The sequence below is a fragment of the Lithobates pipiens genome, unplaced genomic scaffold (assembly GCF_037356315.1).
Source record: "Lithobates pipiens isolate NorthernLeopardFrog02 unplaced genomic scaffold, aLitPip1_a1.2 Scaffold_25, whole genome shotgun sequence".
In the NCBI taxonomy this organism is placed as follows: domain Eukaryota; kingdom Metazoa; phylum Chordata; class Amphibia; order Anura; family Ranidae; genus Lithobates; species Lithobates pipiens.
Window position 1 is genome coordinate 168,298,720 of NW_027507787.1, and position 20,345 is coordinate 168,319,064.

The 20,345-nt window shown below is 42.0% G+C and overlaps 1 protein-coding gene across 1 annotated transcript in view; it reads right to left on the reverse strand.

Moving 5' to 3' along the window:
• LOC143929792 (transient receptor potential cation channel subfamily V member 6-like) overlaps positions 1 to 11,005 on the reverse strand; it is a 45,979-nt gene extending 34,974 nt beyond the window's left edge. The window contains exons 1-5 of the mRNA XM_077453769.1: positions 10,980 to 11,005; positions 8,252 to 8,349; positions 2,878 to 3,000; positions 1,318 to 1,455; positions 316 to 414 (exon numbers count right to left, since the gene is read on the reverse strand). Coding sequence (XP_077309895.1) covers positions 316 to 414; positions 1,318 to 1,455; positions 2,878 to 3,000; positions 8,252 to 8,349; positions 10,980 to 11,005 — 484 coding nt within the window. The remainder of the gene's footprint in view (positions 1 to 315; positions 415 to 1,317; positions 1,456 to 2,877; positions 3,001 to 8,251; positions 8,350 to 10,979) is intronic.
• Positions 11,006 to 20,345: the final 9,340 nt, after the last annotated feature.

A 20,345-nucleotide genomic window follows, 5' to 3' on the forward strand; every position in this document is an offset into this window, starting at 1 on the left:
ATCTCAACTCTCCACCTCCTTCATTCAGAGAATATAAGCTGATCTGCTACAAGCATTCCTATTACTGTACTGTGTAGCAAGATCAGAATCCAAGGTGCTGCTTGTTTCACCTTTTCAAAATAGTGTTGGATGCTGGTTGTCACTGACAGCCAGCAGTTCTACCCTATATCCCAGTTGGGACCAGAGAGAACTGCTGATTTCTGGTGCCATTTTAGAACAACACATGAGACTCGAAAGGTTAAAGATCCAAGAACTGAAAGACGTATAAACAGTTATAGAATAAAATAATTTGTGCAGCAGAGTAATAAACCGAACCATGGGAATCTTTGGCCTCTGCATCGGCTCCGTGCTGTAGTAATAATTGGACCAATTCTGCATTCCCCACGCAGGCAGCAAAGGAAAGAATGTGTTCTCCTGTCCAAAAAAAAAATAAAGAACTATTAACTTTTAGCACTTCATAATATTACTGGGTTTATTGAGGTGTACAGTATGTCACAAAAGTGAGTACACCCCTCACATATTTGCAAATATTTTATTATATATTTTCATGTGACAACACTGAAGAAATTACACTTTGCTGCAATGTAAAGTAGTGAGTGCATAGCTTGTATAACAGTGTAAATTTGCTGTCCCCTCAAAATAACTCAACACACGGCCATTAATGTCAAAACTGCTGGCAACTAAAGTGAGTACACCAATATTTTGTGTGGGCTCCATTATTTTCCAGCACTGCCTTAACCCTCTTGGGCATGGAGTTAACCAGAGCTTCACAGATTGCCACTGGAGTCCTCTTCCACTCCTCCATGACAACACCACAGAACTGGTGGATGTTAGAGACCTTGCGCTCCTCCACCTTCTGTTTGAGGATGCCAAACATATGCTCTATAGGGTTTAGGTCTGAAGACATGCTTGGCCAGTCCATCAACTTTACCCTCAGCTTCTTTAGCAAGGCAGTGGTCGTCTTGGAGGTGTTTGGGATCGTTATGTTGGAATACTGCCCTGCGGCCCAGTCGCCGAAGGGAGGGGTTAATGCTCTGCTTCAGTATGTCACAGTACATGGTTCTCTCAATGAACTGTAGCTCCCCAGTGCAGGCAGTGCTCATGCAGCCCCAGATCATGACACTCCCATCACCATGCTTGACTGTAGGCAAGACACACTTGCTTTTGTACTCCTCATCTGGTTGCTGCCACACAAGCTGGACACCATCTGAATCAAATACGTTTATCTTGGTCTCATCAGACCACAGGACATGGTTCCAGTAATCCATGTCCTTAGTCTGCTTGTCTTCAGCAACAGGAAAGCATACCCTGACTCACCATAATAGAAGGAGTTGGGTTTGAGCTGGAAGTACGTTCCGACTGCCCGTGGAATGGACACACTGGCACCATTTTGTATCAGCTCTTCCACAATTGCAAGATTCTGACGCATTACAGCAATGTGCAGTGCTGTCTGACCTGCCAAGACACAAGAAAGGAGGAAGCTATGAAAACAAAAGAACTGATATCATATTTTTCAGACCCGTCAGTGAGTATTTGGTGGATTTTTCCTAGGTTTGGAGAGACTGGGGAAGAGTTAAACATAGTGTATTTTTCAATTTTTGTCCCTCGGTGGAAATATATTCCCTCACTTCTTGTCCCAGAAATATGTTAGGTACACGGGTTTAACTACAGATCATGGTGCCCCATAGCAAGATGTTCATGGGCCACCCCAGTGACCACCCTACTGTCTTTGAACTTAGCATTAGGTATGTCTAAATCAAGGACAGGTAGATTGGAAACCTTCCATGGGCTCTGGCTCCCTTGTGTATGGCTTGAAGGTCTTTAGCAAATGATTACCATGCAATAAGGTCCCCCCCCCCAGTACATTGGCTGCAAGCTGGGCCTGTCAGAGGCTGACTACTCAACTGATTCAAACACTACAAGGTAACGGATTTTCCACAGATCTGATTCAGACAGGAGACCTGACACAACTGCCACTCCTTCTCCCAACCATTACCAGTCTCCTGCCTAAGTCAGTGTCCACACTTTTTGTTACCCAGGTATAGGCGACTGGAATGACAAGGCTCAGTCTGCTTTCTTTTATTATTTTCTACATGTGCAACAGGCATTATAGTCCATTACTTCATGGTTCAGACATGGATGTTTGGGTATAATACCCACTCCTGGGTTTTCTCTCTTGTAGAGTATTTAGCTTCTTAGCATACCACACAGGGGAAAGATCCACAATGTTCCTCTAAGAGGGAAGCCCATGTGAATTGGTCTAAATGTTAAAGATGCAGGCCCTGGAACTCCCACAGGGGCCTAAAAAATACCCACACTCAGTACTTGCCTCTTTATTGTACTGCCATGCCACTATTCTGGACTCTACACCTCTATTTTAAATCTAAAACTAGGAAGGAGATGGAGACCCATAGAGTGGAAAGTGTGATGCCAGGGGAGAAGTGGTGGTCAGGACTGAAAGGGGATGCAAAGTGCAGCATTGGAAGAGGGAGAGTACAACTTTGGGGCTTTTTTAAATTTGGGTAAGTTTTAAAAACAAAAACCTTTGGCATAGGCCAGCAGATGACCCAGCCCACCAGATTCCATTTGAGTAACTGAAAATTTATATTTGGATTGATTGGCTCTTTGAAGATGAAATGTCCACATTATGCACCTATCCACATTTTCTTCCATAATACAATGCAATACTATGAATAAATTACCCCTTATCATGCATCTGTGAAGGTTCTCATATATCCAATCATGGTATAGCTTATAGTGGTTATAGTGGTTATTCATATTCAACTAGACCTGTTCTGTAATGTAAAGCCCAACTGAATGGGACCAATTCATTTAAAATTCTGACTTAAATTAACCAGTAATGGTTCCTTTAATTACCTTTGTAAAGGTCAGAGGTCATGTGCTGGTTGACAAGCTCTGGCGTATGTTCCAACAGAATCTTCACAGACTTCAGGTTATCGTGGAGCACAGCGAGATGTAGTGCAGTCTCTCCAACGGCACCTGGTAGAAAGTCCATCATTGTGAGACAAGCTCTTATTAGTAGTGATAAACATTGCATATTTTTTTTTCTCGTCTCACTTTGTTTTATAATTATATATGGGAAACTTGAATTGAGCCAGCATTTTCTTGGGAGAACAAAAAAAATGTAGTGTAAAAGCACAGAATCTGGAAGATTTTAGCAATTACTGTAGTAGGCCAACCACTACAGTGATTTTCAGCTTCCCAGTGGCCTCCAAGATATGACATACCGTATATTGTAAAGTAAATATGCAATTAAAGCCGAGTTCCACTCAAAAGTGGAACTTCCACTTATCTGTCTCCCCCGGTGCCACATTTGGCACCTTTCAGGGGGAGGGGGGAACGGGTACCTCGGAAGTTTGCCCCCCTCCTCCTTCCTCACCAGGCAAATTAGAAAGCACAGCGCGCTCTGCACATGAACAGTAGGGAACCGTCTGTGAGGCTTCACTGCCGGTTTCCCTTAACAGGAATGGCAGCAGCGCACCCGACAGACGATCTGAAAATTGGCAGGGGTGCCCACTTTGTGGGAATCCTGGACAAGTAAGTGACCTAATACCTAATATTAAAAGTCAGCAGCTACAGTATTTGTAGTTGCTGACTTTAAATCTTTCGTGGGGGGGCTGGACCTCCTCTTTAAGATCATACTTATTAACAATTATTAACAATTTTTTTCGGTCAGAATCCAAATTCGGACCCATTTTTGGTTATTCGGAGATTCAAATTTATTGGAACCTCCGAATTAAATAGTAATGAATAGTAATGAATTTAGTTCAAATTCTTTAACCACTTCAGCCCTGGAAGGATTTGCCCCCTTCCCGACCAGGCAATTTTTTTGCGATTCAGCACTACGTCGCTTTAATTGACAATTGCGCGGTTGTGCAACGTTGTACAGAAACAAAATTTCTTTCCTTTTTTTTCTCACAAATGGAGCTTTCTTTTGGTAGTATTTTATCACCTCTGCAGTTTTTATATTTTGCTCTATGAACAAAAAAACAGTGACAATTTTGAAAAAACACAATATTTTGTAGGTTTTGCTATAATAAATATCCCAACATTTAAAAAAAAAAAACATATATTTTCTCAGTTTAGGCAGATATGTATTCTTCTAAATTTTTTTGGTAAAAAAAAAAAAATCGAAATAAGCCTATATTAATTGGTTTGCGCAAAAGTTATAGCGTCTACAAAATAGGGTATAGATTTATGACATTTTTTTTTTTATTATTTTTTTTTTACTAGTAATGGTGGCGATCTGCAATTTTTATCAGGACTGTGACATTGTGGCGGACAGATCGGACACTTTTGGGACCACTTACATTTATACAGTGATCAGAGCTAAAAATAGCCATTGATTACTGTATAAATGTCACTGGCAGGGAAGGGGTTAACTCTAGGAGCGATCAAGGGGTTAACTGTGTTCCCTAGGTGTATTCTAACTGTAGGGGGGCTGGGACTGACTAGAGGAGGAGGGAGATCGGTGTTCACACTTAGTATGAACACAAAATCTTTCTCCTCTCCTCTGAGAGAACTGGAATTTGTGTGTTTACACACACAGATCCTGGTTCTCGCTCTGTCACGAGCGATCGTGGGTGCACGCACATCGGCTCAGAGGACACACACGCCTGCTGTGACGTCATAAAGAAGTGACATACAGCTACGGCGATTTGCTAAGCCATGCCAACCTGCCCCAGTATAACTGCGGCGGCTGGTCGGATAGCGGTTAAAATTTATTTAATTTAATTGTTTTCTAACAAATTCCAAATTTTCAGAACAATTAGAATTTGGATCGGTAGAAAAATGATCGACCGATTAAAATTCTGTGTGAAGAATAGCTGCTTCCCCACTGACAACCGAAAAGTAAACAAATGTAAATGTAAACAAAACAATAGTGGCAATAGAAAACTAAAGAAAAACAGTGTGAGGTTCCCCCCAATCTGTGCCAGGCCTACCAGGTCTGGTATGGATTCTAACGGCCAAAAAAAGGACGGCGCTTGGTCCCCCTTAAAACCAATACCAGACCCTCTGCACATGCAGCCTGGAAAAAGGAGGGGACAAGCAAGTTCCCCCCATCTGGGCCAACCAGGCCTCAACATGGGGGGGTGGGGGTTGATGGGGACAAGGGTCTCTTTCCCCACAACCCTCGGCCCCCCAGATCCTACCCCCCTACCCATTCACCAAAATTTGTAAAAAGTAAATTAAGACAGTACACAAGTTTTTTACAATTCTTTTATTAAAAATAAGAAACAATGTGCCCAATGTAGATCCTTCTCACATTGCCCGCCACACCGTCAAACCCGAAAAAGGAAAAAAGGCCTCGTCAAATGTTCCCTGCAGCCTGCCTGCTCCCCATCTCACATTTCTTAAATTGAAGGGGCGGAGTCACCTGATGACATTAGCTGGTGACCCCGTCCCCTGTGATGTCACCGACCGGGGCATGTTGGGTCAATGACATCACAAGGTGCGGGATCACCAAGTTATGTTACGAGGTGGCCCCTTACCTATTTAAGAAGCATCACCCGGCGAAGTAGGCATTAGGTGGGCAGCCTTCGTCGCGGGTGGAGCTTTTCTTTTTCGGGACCAGCGGTGCAGCGTTCTAGCAGCACTCTGAAAATTGATCCACCATGGATTACTTTTCAGAGAATAGGCAGATAAATCCCTTTTCATTGGTGTGATCACATTAAGGCTGGCCATAGATGCCTCGTTTTTTATTGATTAGCCAGATGGTAAAAAAAAAACAATTCCCCCATCCACACATGCATGGTGGATGGAGGAATCCTCCCTGCTCTGCTATTGTATTCTGACAGCGAGACTCCTCAGCTGACAGAATACACTGATCAGTGGCTGCAGCCAGCTAATCGAGAAACATTTTCAACAGAAGTCGATCATTAGGCCAATTTTTGTTGAGTGAGAACAGCCATATACAGTGCCTTGAAATTGTCCCAATTTTATCATGTTACAACCAAAAACATAAATGTATTTTATTGGGATTTTATGTGATAGACCAACACAAAGTGGCACATAATTGTGAAGTGGAAGGAAAATGATAAATAGTTTTTAACTTTTTTTTACAAATAAATATCTGAAAAGTGTGGGGTGCCTTTGTATTCAGCCCCCTTTACTCTGATACCCCTAAATAAAATCTAGTGGAACCAACTGCCTTCAGAAGTCCCTCAGAGGTTTGTTAGAGAACCTTAGTGAACAAATAGCATCATGAAGGCCAAGGAACACACCAGACAGGTCAGGGATAAAGTTGTGGAGACATTTAAAGCGGGGCTAGGTTCTAAAAAAAATTCCAAGGTTTGAACACCTCATGGAGCACTGTTCAATCCATCTTTCAAAAATGGAAAGAGTATGGCACAACTGCAAACCTACCAAGACATGGCCGTCCACCTAAACTGACAGGCCGAGCAAGGAGAGCATTAAGCAGAGAAGTAGCCAAGAGGCCCATGGTAACTCTGGAGGAGCTGCAGAGATTCACAGCTCAGGTGGGAGAATCTGTCCAGAGGATAACTGTTAGTCGTGCCCTCCACAAATCTGGCCTTTACAGAAGAGTGGCAAGAAGAAAGTAATTGTTGAAAGAAATCCATAGGAAGTCCCATTTGCAGTTTGCAAGAAGCCAAGTGGGGGACACAGCAAACATGTAGAAGAAGATGCTCTGGTCAGATGAGACCAAAATTTGACTTTTTAAACTAAAAGCAATGTGCTATGTGTGGCGGAAAACTAACACTGCACAACATCCTGAACACATCACCCCCACCGTGAAACATGGTGGTAGCAGCATCATGTGAGGATGCTTTTCTCCTCAGCAGAGACAGCGAAGCTGGTCAGAGTTGATGGAAAGCTGCAAAATACAGGGCAATCTTAGAAGAAAACCTGTATTGCCGTGTACACATGCCCGAACTTTACGACAGCAAAGGTTTGACTGAACGAATCTGTTGTACAATTCGATCGTGTGTGGGCTTCATCGGACCTTTGCTGTCAAAATCTTTCTGTTCGACTTGAGTCTGGTCGAAAAATCAGTTCGTCTGTATGCTAGTACGATGGACAAAAACCAACACTCGGGCAGCTATTGGCTACTGGCTATGAACTTCCATATTCTACTCCGGTCGTACGTCATCATGGTCGAATCCGTCGGACTTTGATTGTGTGTGGCCAAGTCTGTTCGTTTGGAAAGTCCGTTGGAACTCATTCGGGAAGACCGTCGGACCTTGTCTGCAGGAAAGTCCGGTCATGTGTAGACGGCATTAGAGTCTACAAAAGACAAAAGACTAGGGTGGGAGTTCACCTTCCAGCAGGACAACAACCCTAAACATACAGCCATAGCTACAATGGAATGGTTTATATCAAAGCATATTCATGTGTTACAATGGTCCAGTCAAAGTCCAGACCTAAATCCAATTGAGAATCTGTGGCAAGCAGGGGCGGACTGACAACTCATGGGGCCCCCGGGCAATAGGAGATTATGGGGCCACACAGTATACAATCACGCAGTATACACATACATGTTTCTATTGGCTGAGAAGGTACTGGAGAGGTGGGGCAGCTAAAATCTCAGGATTTTTAGACCAAAAGGATGTGGGTAAGGGACATTTCAGAGACGGATGTAAAGAAAAACACAGATTTTTACATACCGTCCCTGGTTTTACTGAGGCTGGCAACCCTGGTGGGGCCCCCTAGTGGCCCAGCGCCCTCGGGCAGTGCCCGAGTGGCCAAATGGTCAGTCCGCCCCTGGTGGCACGACTTGCTGTTCACAGACGCTCTTCACCCAATCTGACAGCGCTTGAGCTATTTTGCAAAGTACAATGGGCAAAAATCTCTAGATGTGCAAAGCTGGTAGAGACATCCCCAAAAGACTTGCAGCTGTAATTTCACTGAAAGGTGGTTCTACAAAATATTGACTCCGGGGGGGCTGAATAAAAATGGACGCCACACTTTTCACATATTTATTTGTAAAAAACTTTGATAACCATTTATCATTTACCTTCCACTTCACAATTATGCGCCACTTTGTGTTGGTCTATCACATAAAATCCCAAAAAATGCATTTACATTTTTGCTTGTAACATGACAAAGTGTGGAGAATTTTAAGGGGTATGAATACTTTTTGAAGGCACTGTATGAATCAAAATTCTATGGCCAGCTTAGGAGTATACTGGATACAACTACGTAGGTATGAATTGTCGATTATTGTGGATCTTTTCGTGGTCTTAACAAATAATCAGGATGAAGTACTTACCTCTTTGCAATGGGTCAGTGGTCTCCAAAGCCAGCAGCTTCTTGAGAGCCTTGGTGCGATTCCTCTGTGCATATTTAAGGAGGGGCAGCTCCTTAATCCTGTGGGGACAGATTGCATTATTTGTGTGCACAGGATGCATATGGTCTCTAAAAAGTCATTAGTATAGTAAAGGTAATAGAAAGGAAATGTAAGAAATGGTAGCAGATAATATTTTTTGGGGGTTATAAAATTTTAGACATTTCAGTCTCTCAACTTTTTTTCCAACTGGAGGAACCCTTATAATAATTTTCTGGGCTCAAGAAATCCCTGCTAAAAATGATCATAGATTTAACACCTATATCCACTTGACCGCCGGAATATCGACCAGGCCAATGTTTGCTATACAGCACTGCATGACTTTAACTGACAATATGGTACATATATGACATTTATGTAATTTCCCCCCCACAAATAGAGCTTTCTTTTGGTGGTATTTGATCACCACTGGGTTTTTTTTTATTTTTTTGCGCTGTAAACAAAAAAAGACTGACATTTAAAAAAAAAAAAAAAAAAGAATATTTTTTACTTTCTGCTATTAAACATATCTAATAAAAAAAATGTAAAAATCAAATTTCTTCAAAAATGTAGGCCAATATATATTCTGCTACGTATTTTTGGTAAAAAAAAAAAAAAATCCCATGCAGCATATATTGGTTTGAGCAAAAGTTATAGCGCCAACGAACTATCGGATATATGCTGGAACTTTTATTTATTTATTTATTTTTATACTAGTAATGGCAGCGATCAGTGACTTATAGCAGAACTGCGATATTGGGGTGGACAATCTGACACTAACCAACACTTTTGACACTTTTTTTGGGAACCGGTGACACTAATAGAGTGATCAGTGCTAAAAATATGCACTGTCACTGTACTAATGAAGCTGGCTTGGAAGAGGTTAAACCTTTAGGGTTAAATGTGTGTCTAACCAGTGTTTATGTGCACACACTGCAATGCAATGCAATGCCTTTACTAAGGAAAGTGCTGGATTTTTATATTAGCAGGGAAACAAAATCCAGCACATCCCACTGACAGTACAGAGCTCTGTATTGTTTACATAGGCAGAGCTCTGTCTTGTGTTGCTCCTTGCCGATCAGCAGTTGTCAGTGGACACCCATTGGCCGACACCCACTGATCGATGTAGGCTTAGGACACGTCCCCTGTCACACCCCCTTAAAGGAGAATTAACCAAAAAAAAGTCAATTAAAGCCACAAGGGCTTTTCCTTTATATTGGCTTTTAAAAATTACAAATGCAGCAAAGTAGAATATGGTTGAAAGGTTTAGCACTGGGAAACAATTTTTGAAGATTAAAAAGTACATTTTATATACAACTATATAGATCAGACCAAAATGAGGGACAAATGAGGAGGAGGGACATTGCTCAAAATTAGGGACAGTCCCTCAAAATCAGGGACAGTTGAGAGCTATGTATTAGTTCGAGGGGATAGATATAGATTATTTTTAGATACACCCCCCCCCCCCCCAAAAAAAAAAAACAATGACCAGACTAATGCCCTGTACACCTGGTCGGACTTTCCGACGGAAAATGTGCGATCTGATCATGTTGTCGTAAAATCTGATCGTGTGTGGGCTGCATCTGACTTTTTCTGTTGGAATTTCTGACTCACAAAGTTTGAGAGCTGGATCTAAAATTTTCCAACAACAAAATCTGATCATTTAAATTCTGATCGTGTGACGACAATTCCAAAGGACAAAGTGCCACGCATGCTCAGAATAAATTACGAGACGAAAACTATTGGCTACTGGCCTCTTTATAGGCCCGTTGTATTTGGTTTACGTCACCTCGTTCTGAACGATCGGATTTTCCGACAACTTTGTGCGACCGTGTGTATGCAAGACAAGTTTGGGCCAAAATCCGTCGGAATAAATCCGACGGATTTCGTCGTCGGAATGTCCGACCGTGTGTACAGGGCATTAGACTACCAACCCCATTAATATAAATAGTCTCATAGAACCACATGAAATAACCAGATAGGAACCAAAATACATACATCTTTATTAATGAACACATTAAAGGCATAAACAATTAAAAAATCTTGGCCAAGGATACAAAAATATATGCTGGTACCAGTAACTGCCTCTGAATGCAAATAACCAGCATATACTTGAATACACTCCAATAGACTGTGGCGAGTCCCCTAATAAATAAATTCCATGTACATACAAGGATTTTTTTCTCAGAGAATAGATGCAGGTACTTCCCCATTGTGAGTCACCCCTTGTCTCCGCCTCCTACCCACCTTTGAGCATGTGCCTTTGTACCACCCTCTAGCCGCTTCCTAGTACCGCTTAAGCAAGTATCATTTTTTTTTTTTGTGCAAAGTAATTTGTATGAAATTTGTTAATTATAACAAGAAATGCAGTAAAACAGATATCTTCAGCAATTACAGACCCCACCACCAACAACAGATCCCCCAGAAACAATAGATGCCCCCACCAAAACAATAAATACACTTCAGCCACAATAGACCCCCTCCAGCAAAAATATATCTCCTAGCAGCCACATCAATAGACCCTTTAGCAGCCAGCAACAATAGAACCCTCACTCAACAGTAGACCCCCCCCCCCACAACAATAGATCCCTCCCTCAAAAGTAGATCCCCCAGCAACAACGGACTGCTTCCTTAACCACTAGATGACCAATTATACTGCAGCAGGTTGTCTCACCTGGGCAAATCGCTGTAGGTATACATCGGCCGCTAAAAGACCACTAGGGGGCGCAGGCCTGTGGCACGATGATGGAGCCAATGTATGTGCCCAGTAGGTGGAATGTTCTCCGGGCACCCGCAATCGCTCCTAAAAGTCACAGAACGGAGATCTGTCAATATAAACAGACAGATCTCTGTTCTGTCAGGGGTGAGGAGACACATCTGTTGCTCATTCTAAGTATGAACAGCGATATGTCTACATATGGACACACATTTAACCTCTTGATTCCCCCCTAGTGTTAACCCCTTCCCTGCCAGAGACATTTATACATTAATCAGTGACTATTTTTAGCTCTGATCACTGTATAAATGTCCATGGTCCCAAAAATGTATCAAAAGTGTCTGATATGTCTGCTGCGATGTCGCAGTCCCAATAAAATCACAGATCGCTGCCATTACTAGTAAAAAAAAAAAAAATAATAATAAAAATGCCATAAATAAATCCCCTACTTGTAAACGCTATAACTTTTTTTGCAAACCAATCAATATACGCTTATTGTGATTTTTTTTTTTTTTTACCAAAAATATGTAGAATAAATATCGGCCAAAACTTAGGCAGACATTTTTATTTTTTTTATATTTTTGGGGGGATATTTATTATAGCAAAAAGTAAAAAATATAGCTTTTTTTCATAATTGTCGCTCTTTTTTTGTTTTTAGCGCAAAAAAGGCAGAGATGATCAAATACCATCAAAAGCAAGCTCTATTAGTGGGAAAAAAAGGACCTCAATTTTGTTTGAGTAAAACGTTGCATGACCGTGCAATTGTCAGTTAAAGCGACACAGTGCCATATTACAAAAAAAAATGGTCTGGTCATTAAGGGGGCAAATACTTCCGGGGCTGAAGTGGTTAACATCGGCAGACCGTCCCAACTATAGACCCCTTCCAGCGTCAATAGTTTCCCTAGCATCTAGCATCAATAGATCCTCCAGCATGTCCCAGCACCCCATGCCATTACATACATGCAGTTCCAGAGGCGACGGAACTGGGTTTCCCCACGTTCCCACTGAAAAAAAGCCCTGTGTACATACAGTGGGGCAAAAAAAGTATTTAGTCAGCCACCAATTGTGCAAGTTCTCCCACTTAAAAAGATGAGAGAGGCCTGTAATTGTCATCATAGGTATACCTCAACTATGAGAGACAAAATGTGGAAACAAATCCAGACAATCACATTGTCTGATTTTTTAAAGAATTTATTTGCAAATTATGGTGGAAAATAAGTATTTGGTCAATATCAAAAGATCATCTCAATACTTTGTTATATATCCTTTGTTGGCAATGACAGAGGTCAAATGTTTTCTGTAAGTCTTCACAAGGTTGTCACACACTGTTGCTGGTATGTTGGCCCATTCCTCCATGCAGAACCAAAGCCATGGAATACTATTCTTATTACATGGAAAAAAGAAAAGAAAAGTAAACAAATGTGCTGTCTTAAAGTGATAAATAATAGCTGCCAGCACAACAGAAATCTGTGAATATGTGAACAAATGGAAAAGTGGTAAAGTGCAGCGCTAAAAGCGAAGGTGAAAGTGAGATTCCCCTGACGGGATCAAACTAGTAACAAACCATTACTGATGTGCATAAACCATGATAAAATACATACAATATTACTCTAATATACAAACAACAATAATGATGATGTTTACATAAATCAACAGTGCATCTATATATATATATATATATATATATATATATTAGAATGAAATTCCATAAAGTGACTCCAATATATAAAGTGACTTGCGAGATAAATCTGTGAACTAGTTATAGCAGTGGCATCAGCAGAACCCATCCCGACCGGTTTCGTCTCAATAAGACATCATCTGGGGTCATCTTGGACCCCACTTTTAGTGCTGCACTTTACCATGGACCATGCCACGGACAATCCAATCGTGTGTGGGCAAATCAGGTCGTTTTTCATTAAAAAAATCCAACAGACCTAGAAATAGAACATGATTCAAATCTGTCCGAAGGACTCAATTCCTATGGGGAAAACCATTCGGATGCTGGTCCAACGGACCAAATACGACGCAAGGGAAACTATTGGCTACTGGCAATTGAACTTCCTTACGTCATCACGTTCAAAACTAATGGACTTTCGAATGGACTTAGTCCGTTTGTGTTTGGCCAAGTTCGCTCGCTTGGAAAGTCCGCCGGAACTCCGCTGAAAGTCAGTTGGGAAGACCCTCGGACCTAGTCTGCGGGAAAGTCCGGGCGTGTGTATACGCAGCATTAAGGGTATTAAAGTAAAGGGGGCTGAATACAAATGCACGCCATATTTTTCAGATATTTATTTGTAAAAACAAAATTTAAAACCATTTATCATATTCCTTCCACTTCACAATTATGGGCCACTTTGTGTTGGTCTATCACATAAAATCCCAATAAAATCCATTTACATTTTTGGTTGTAACTTGACAAAATGTGGAAAATTTCAAGGGGTGTGAAGGCACTGTAAACCCATGCATTGGTGGTCAGTGGAAAATTTCCCCCTAGGGAAGACCTTTTAGATTCAATACTACTAAGTTGCCCAAGAAACCCCAAGCAATCTCAAAACAATTCCATGAAACCCTGGTTGTGGGAGACTGTTTAAATAATATAAGCACCCAAGGCAAACATAATTGTACAGCAACTCATCAGCAATCTTCTTTGACTAATCTGGATGCAGACATCTGACATCCATTTGGTTTCTCTATGGGTTACTGTAATTTGTACATTACCATTTCTTCCTGCCTTGCCTTATTGAATAAAGATAAATGAAAACATGTAAGAGGAACCCAGATTATTTTCACATGGCCAACATGCACACCCATATACTGTTCATGTCCATGGATGCTGATCCTAGACCTTTCCTCCTCCTCATCCTACTGGTCAGGGTAGACAGTCACACTTGGAAAACTCACACATAGCCTTATGTATTACATGTGGTTCAGATGGAAGCTCAAAAGGCCCAACTGCCCACCTGGGGCCCATGGAAGATGGGAGCCAGGGCCACCTGCTGCATGGTACATGAAGGGGTTCTCTCTCACCCTCAGCTGGGAGACTTCTATTCCTCCATCATCACCCACTCTAGAGCCAACCAGGTTTCACCAATCACCAAACTCTTCAACTCTTAAACTACCCAACTCAGTCATTGGCTGCATTTAACACTTCACTTCCAGTTTCACACAGAGGCTTCTAGTTTAAAAATGAATTCCTTTATTTCCTAGGCATAGCAAAAGTTCATTGAATGGTAATAACTTTCTGAGTAATGGCAAGACAAACACACCCTTTGTACTTTGCACAATGGTGGAATAGCAAGGGTGTGCTGATAACGTGACTTCAGTCCATAACCTAGATTCCCATGAACTAAGGGCAAAGTCCTCCACAGCCCCTCTTCGGAGGGGGAGAACACAGCTTGAACCCCTTGGCTGAACTCCCTTTCCCAGTGGGCCAAGCAGTCTCTCTGGCTTCAAAGCTCCTCCCACCTGTATAAAGTGGTACACCCGTGCACCATACATATACTGTCCCCCAATTACGATAAAGACAGCGCTCTTGTGTACTATAAATTACAATACATTATTGTGTATTAATAAATTCACAATCTAATCCACATAAAAAGTGCTCTGTGCATAAAATGAGTCCAAAAAGCAAATGTGCTTTTTGACCCATCAAAGGTGTACTCTATCCTCCTTGCCTTTAAGCATACACACCACAGTTACCAGATGTTGTTGAATTCTTAATGAAAATAGAAGTCAAATAGCGCTTTTCTGCTAGTGTGTTATGTGTTAAATAATTGGTGGACTTTAGTCCGCTTAAGGTTCAGGCACTGGGTCCTTTGCCTTTAAGGTCTGTAAAATGCCTTTGTCCCTTTAAAGATACTCAATAATATCCAGCATCCAAGCACTGAGAGAGAGAATGGGGAAGCCTCCTATAGTTTTTTATTATTGATGCCTGTTATAACTAAGCAATGCATTTACATCAATAATGTAAACGGAATCCAAAAAAATGCAATTGGGAACATGCGTTCCAGGAAGCGGAAGTGATGTCATCTACATATGGCCTCATCAGGAGCTGCTGTTCTCTGTTAATGTATTACTGTATTTGTTCCATAGCTGGGAAAGTCTAATTGTTTCAGACTTACCTTAACTGTAAGGCCCCTTTCACACGGATAGACCGTCTATTCATTTTTCTTCCATTTGTCAATGGACGACAATGCATTCCTATGTACAAATGGATGACCATTCGTTACCATCCGTTAACCTCCGATTCCAACTTTATCTGTTTTTTTAATGTACAAGGCTACGTCCAGATCCATGAAAACGGGTATTAACCGGCGTTAACGGACAATGTCCATCAATGTCCGATCAGTTAAGATCCGTTTTGAAGAAATAATATTTTTTTTGTTTATCTGTGAACTCAACCTATGACCCAGGCAGTATTTTTACAATAGGAAGTACATCCTCAGGACATCCCCAGTACATGCCCAAGGAGAAACATGGCAAGAGATGTCTCCCATGAGGAGCTTATAAACCTGGTGCACAAAAGGCCAGGCTTGTGGGACTCACCCTGTCGGGACCACAGTGACAGAGTAAGAACACAGCAACTATGGGATGAAATCTCTAAGCTTGTGACACCAAATTGGTCCACCATGACTCCCAAACAGCGTGATCAATGTGGTAAGTGTTGCCCAACTGCAGCGTGCTGTCTTGTCAGTGTTTTTATGTAATCATTAGATCATGGGTTGGTTGTAAATTTTTGAATGGTGTCAGGGTTTTTTTTTTAGCATTTCAGCAAATATTATTTTAGTATTCTATGCTTCTATTATAAAAATGTTGCAAACACTCTAACAAACATTTTTTTTAAGGAAATGTTCAGTAGAGAGGGCATAGTTGATGCAAAGATTCACATGCATTACTACAAAGATTAAATAACAATACATACAAAGCAGAGTGCCGCATGGTTTGGCTCTGCTGCAGCGAGAGACTGAACAGTACATTACTCACATTTCCATAATCTAAATGTCAAAACCTTTACTCAAATTCTTTCTCAATGTGTGTTTACAGGATTCAAAATTAACAGAAGGTGGCGTTCTCTGGGAGACCGTTTTCGCAGAGATTTGAATGATGAGGCAAAGTGTGCAAGTGGTTCCGGAGCTCCTACAAAGAAAAATCTGTCTACTTTGAAATGTTGTCCTTTCTAAGGAAAGTCATGGATGTTAGACCGTCAGTGATGTTTGTGTGTTCCATCTAGAAAGTGAAAAAAGTAGGTCTCCATATAGTAAGGTTTTGTGACCAAATGTTCCTTTTTATTGTAGTACATCATCAAATGTCTCAGAGTGTGAGGAGAACACTTATAATAATAAGACAGAAGCAGTGCAGGAAGGTGAGCAAGCCACACAAGAGGGAGAAGGCCAGTCCCAGTCTTGATTAGACAGCACATCCAAGTGCACGTCCATACCATTTAATCAGCCTCATCTGCAACAAGCATGAAAGGCAGGTCTGGTCCTTCAGTTCCAGGCAGAGGCTGATCAAATGGTATGTTCAATCACCCTTCTCGCAGTCTTATACCCATTACAGATCCACGGAATTATCTGGAATCAGAATTGCTGCCATTTTCCGCAATGTCCACAGCGATAAATTTATAATTACTATCACAGATAGCCATGAGGACCAATGAAAAATATTTATTGTAGTTATGAAATCTAGACCTGGAACGTGAAGGCTTTTGGATACAGATATGCTTTCCATCAAGAGCTCCAATACAAGTTTGCTCGATTCCAAAATCCTTCTGCTATTCTTTGCCACATGTTTCCATCTAGTAATGGCATCACTTTAGGACACAGCTCTTTCCATATGGCTAAGTAAGTATCATGCACTTAAAAATAGTTGAAATGTCCAGTAAAAAATAATGATTGAGAGGTATAGGACTGGTCAGTTGCAAGAAACCTTAAAAAAAAAAAAAAAAAAAGAAACATCTTTTTAGCTTTTTAAGTAAAACAACATTATGCTGTCACATAAATGGATACGAGATTTATTATCTATACACACTGTATATACACACACACAGTAGACCAGGGGTAGGCAACCTGACACTTGATAAATGAATGACTTCTTACCTCAGGGTCACTAGGAGACGTTCATCTGCAGGTACACACACATCTTCTCATGTTGGCATGTCTCTGCTGCAGCCCTGGTTGCAGTTGGTCCAGTAAGTAGTCGAATGTGGCTACGATCATCCTGGTGAAGTTCAAAAGCTTAGTGGGATACTGTCGGAGATGAGCATAGTGTAAAGCCACAAAACCTTCAGAAGGCCACTTCATTAGCATGGGGTGGGTCCAAAATCAACGTCTCCTAGCCACAATCTGCTTTTTCTTGCTCTCCATTCTCCTCATATAGGCAAATATAACAAGCAGTGTCACGCTGTCCCAAAAATTGTTGGAATCCATTGCACAATGCAGATAGCACACACAAGGACAAAGGAAGGACACAGCAAGCACAAGTCGCTCACTGAAAACTGCAATGCAGCATGGGAGGAGCAATGCTTTTTGGGTAATTTCCTGAAAGGCACAGAAACTGCTGTAAACGGATCAAAACGCATACAAAAATGGATGAAAAACGTGTACATTAAGGGATGAAAACGGATATTATATATAACAGAATATAACGGAACGGAAGACAGATGAAAATAGAGATTAACGGAACAGAAGACGGATGAATATGGATGAAGTAATGGATAAGAACTGATGTTTTAACGTGGCTTAACTGACTGTGCCGTGTGAAAGGGGCCTAAAGCCTTGGGCAAGGCGTGAAGCACAGTCTTAATTATATATTTGCAGGTTCTGTTGTCATCATAGGATTATGTATACATAAGTTAAAGCTGTTGTCTAAACAAAGTCACTGACTTAGTATTTAGTGCTGACAGATTAGGATTTTCCCCTGTATAAACAAACAGTTTGCAGGTTTGTCTAGACAACCAATTACACCTTATTACTCTCCTGGCCACTTATCACCCATAAAGCAGATACTTTTGCGGCCACCCCTGTTCCATCAACCCACTACTCTCCTGGTCCCGACCACTCCTGTCCCATCAACCTACTACCCTCCTGGCCATCTCTCTCCCATAAAGCTGCTATTTTTTTGCCACCTCTGCCCTGTCAAGTCACTACTCTCCTAGCTACCTCTCTCCCATCAAGCTGCTACTCTACCCTTCATCTCTGCAAGGTCAAGCCACTACTTTTCTGGTCACCTCTGCCCTGTCAAGTCGCTGCTCTCCTGGTTTCCTCTTCCCTATTGAGCCAGTACTCTCCTGGCCACCTTACCCTCATCAAGTCTCCACTGTGCTGGCCACCTAACCACTATCAAGCCACTACCCTCCCAGACATTTTTTGCCCTGTCAAGCCCCAACTCTCCTGCCCACCTTTTTTCTGTCAAGCCGGTACTGTGCTGACTACTTCTCCCCCATCAAGTCACTATTCCCCTAGCACCCTCTCCCCAGTAGCTTTTTTCCTGACCATATTTGCTCTGTCAAGCTTCTCCTCTCCCAGCCACCTCTTCCCCCTGTAGCCGCTATTCTCCAAGCCATGTCCTTCCCACAGTCAAGCTGCCTCTTATCTGCTACCTCTACCCCAGTTGGACTGGTAACACCTGGATTGGGTCCACATTTTACTGGAGAGCAGGATCCTGAAGGTGTAGATGCACAAAGCACCATTAATCAAGTGGCTTGCTATGGTTCGGGGCTCCTTCCCCTGGGGACAAGCTGCTGCAGGAACAGCATATATGATCAGGCACTGGCAGAGTGTTTACTTGGACCTTGGTGATCTGACCAGGCCCTCCCCTGAGAGAGGTATTAGGATACTGCATGTAAATAGGCAGGAGCCTGTGTAGCCCAAGTTGAGCAGTTTATTTGTCACAGGGCTAAATTAGATAAAGTAGTGAGTCTGCACAGAGACAGGCTCAGGGACTATGGATTCCAGACAGTCAGGATCTTAAAAAAATTCTAATTTTTCATTTTGACATTGGAAACACCTCAGTGGGTAACCTTTTTGTGTTTTTTTAACCTTCAATTTGCAAAAAAGTGGGCAAAAAGTCCCTGAAATTTAAGATTTCAACCAGGCCCTTATCCATGCAGCCCAAGTGGCCAGGAAAGGGAGGGCAGCGAGTGTGCAGCCCCATATTCCTCAACAACAACAGGCCTAATGTAATTTAAAACTTGGAGGGGGAGCAGCAAAGCTCCCCTTCATTGCAAAATACCCACATTTCATGGTTCAGGGACAAGGGCTTCTTTCCTATTTCCATGTTCCCTAAAATGAGGTGGGTGAATTATGGTGCAAAGTACCCTAAACAAAAATTGAAAGGCATGTGACCTGGTATGGTACAGGAAGGGGGAGGACACATGCTCGCGGCCTCCCTTTCCTGGAACCACAAGCTATATGCCAGGATAAGAGTCTGGTTGGCTTATTAGGGAATACCAATGCTTTTCACCATTTTTTTTCTTTCTTAACCACTTCCCACCCGGCCAATGCATATATACGGCCGGGTGGGAGCCGTCTACTCCTGATAGGACGTTCAGGAATGTCATTCAGGAGTAGCGGGATCGCGCGCGCGCGTGCCCGAGCAGCGGCGCGATCCCGATGTGCTCGTGTCACCCGGACACGGCACATCTCAGATCGGCAGGAGGGCTCTGTGATTGGCCCTCCTGATCACATGACGGCCGTGTCCAATCACGGCCGTCATGTGATGTAAACAAACAGCCGGTTGCTAGGCAATCGGCTCTCCTCTCCTCACACGGAAGTCACCGCTGAGGAGAGGAGAGCAGAACGCTGCAGCCGGCTGATGATCAGTGAGTATGGGCTGCTTTTTACAGCTTTTTACTCACTGATCATCAGTGTAGTGTAAACACACAACACACCACACAGTACAAACACAGTCCCCACATATGTCCCCAAAACACACATGTCCCCAAAACATACATGTCCCCAAATAATAAAAACACATGTCCCTAATAATAAAAACATGTCCCCCACATATGTCCCACTAAAATCACATGTCCCAATGATTATCTGCACACATATGTACGTGGTCACCTGCACACATATGTACATGATCATTTGCGTACATATGTCCGTGATCACACAAACCAATTATTATACACTTAACGGAATTTTTTTTACCAAAAACATGTAGCAGAATACATTTTGGCTTAAATTTATGACAAAATTTGATTTTATTGGATTTCTTTTCAAATAGAAAAAAGAAAATATTGTTTTTTTTCCAAATTTCCGCTTTTTTTGCGCTTATATCGCAAAAAAAAAAAAAAAACGGAGTCGTGAATAAATAACACCAAAATAA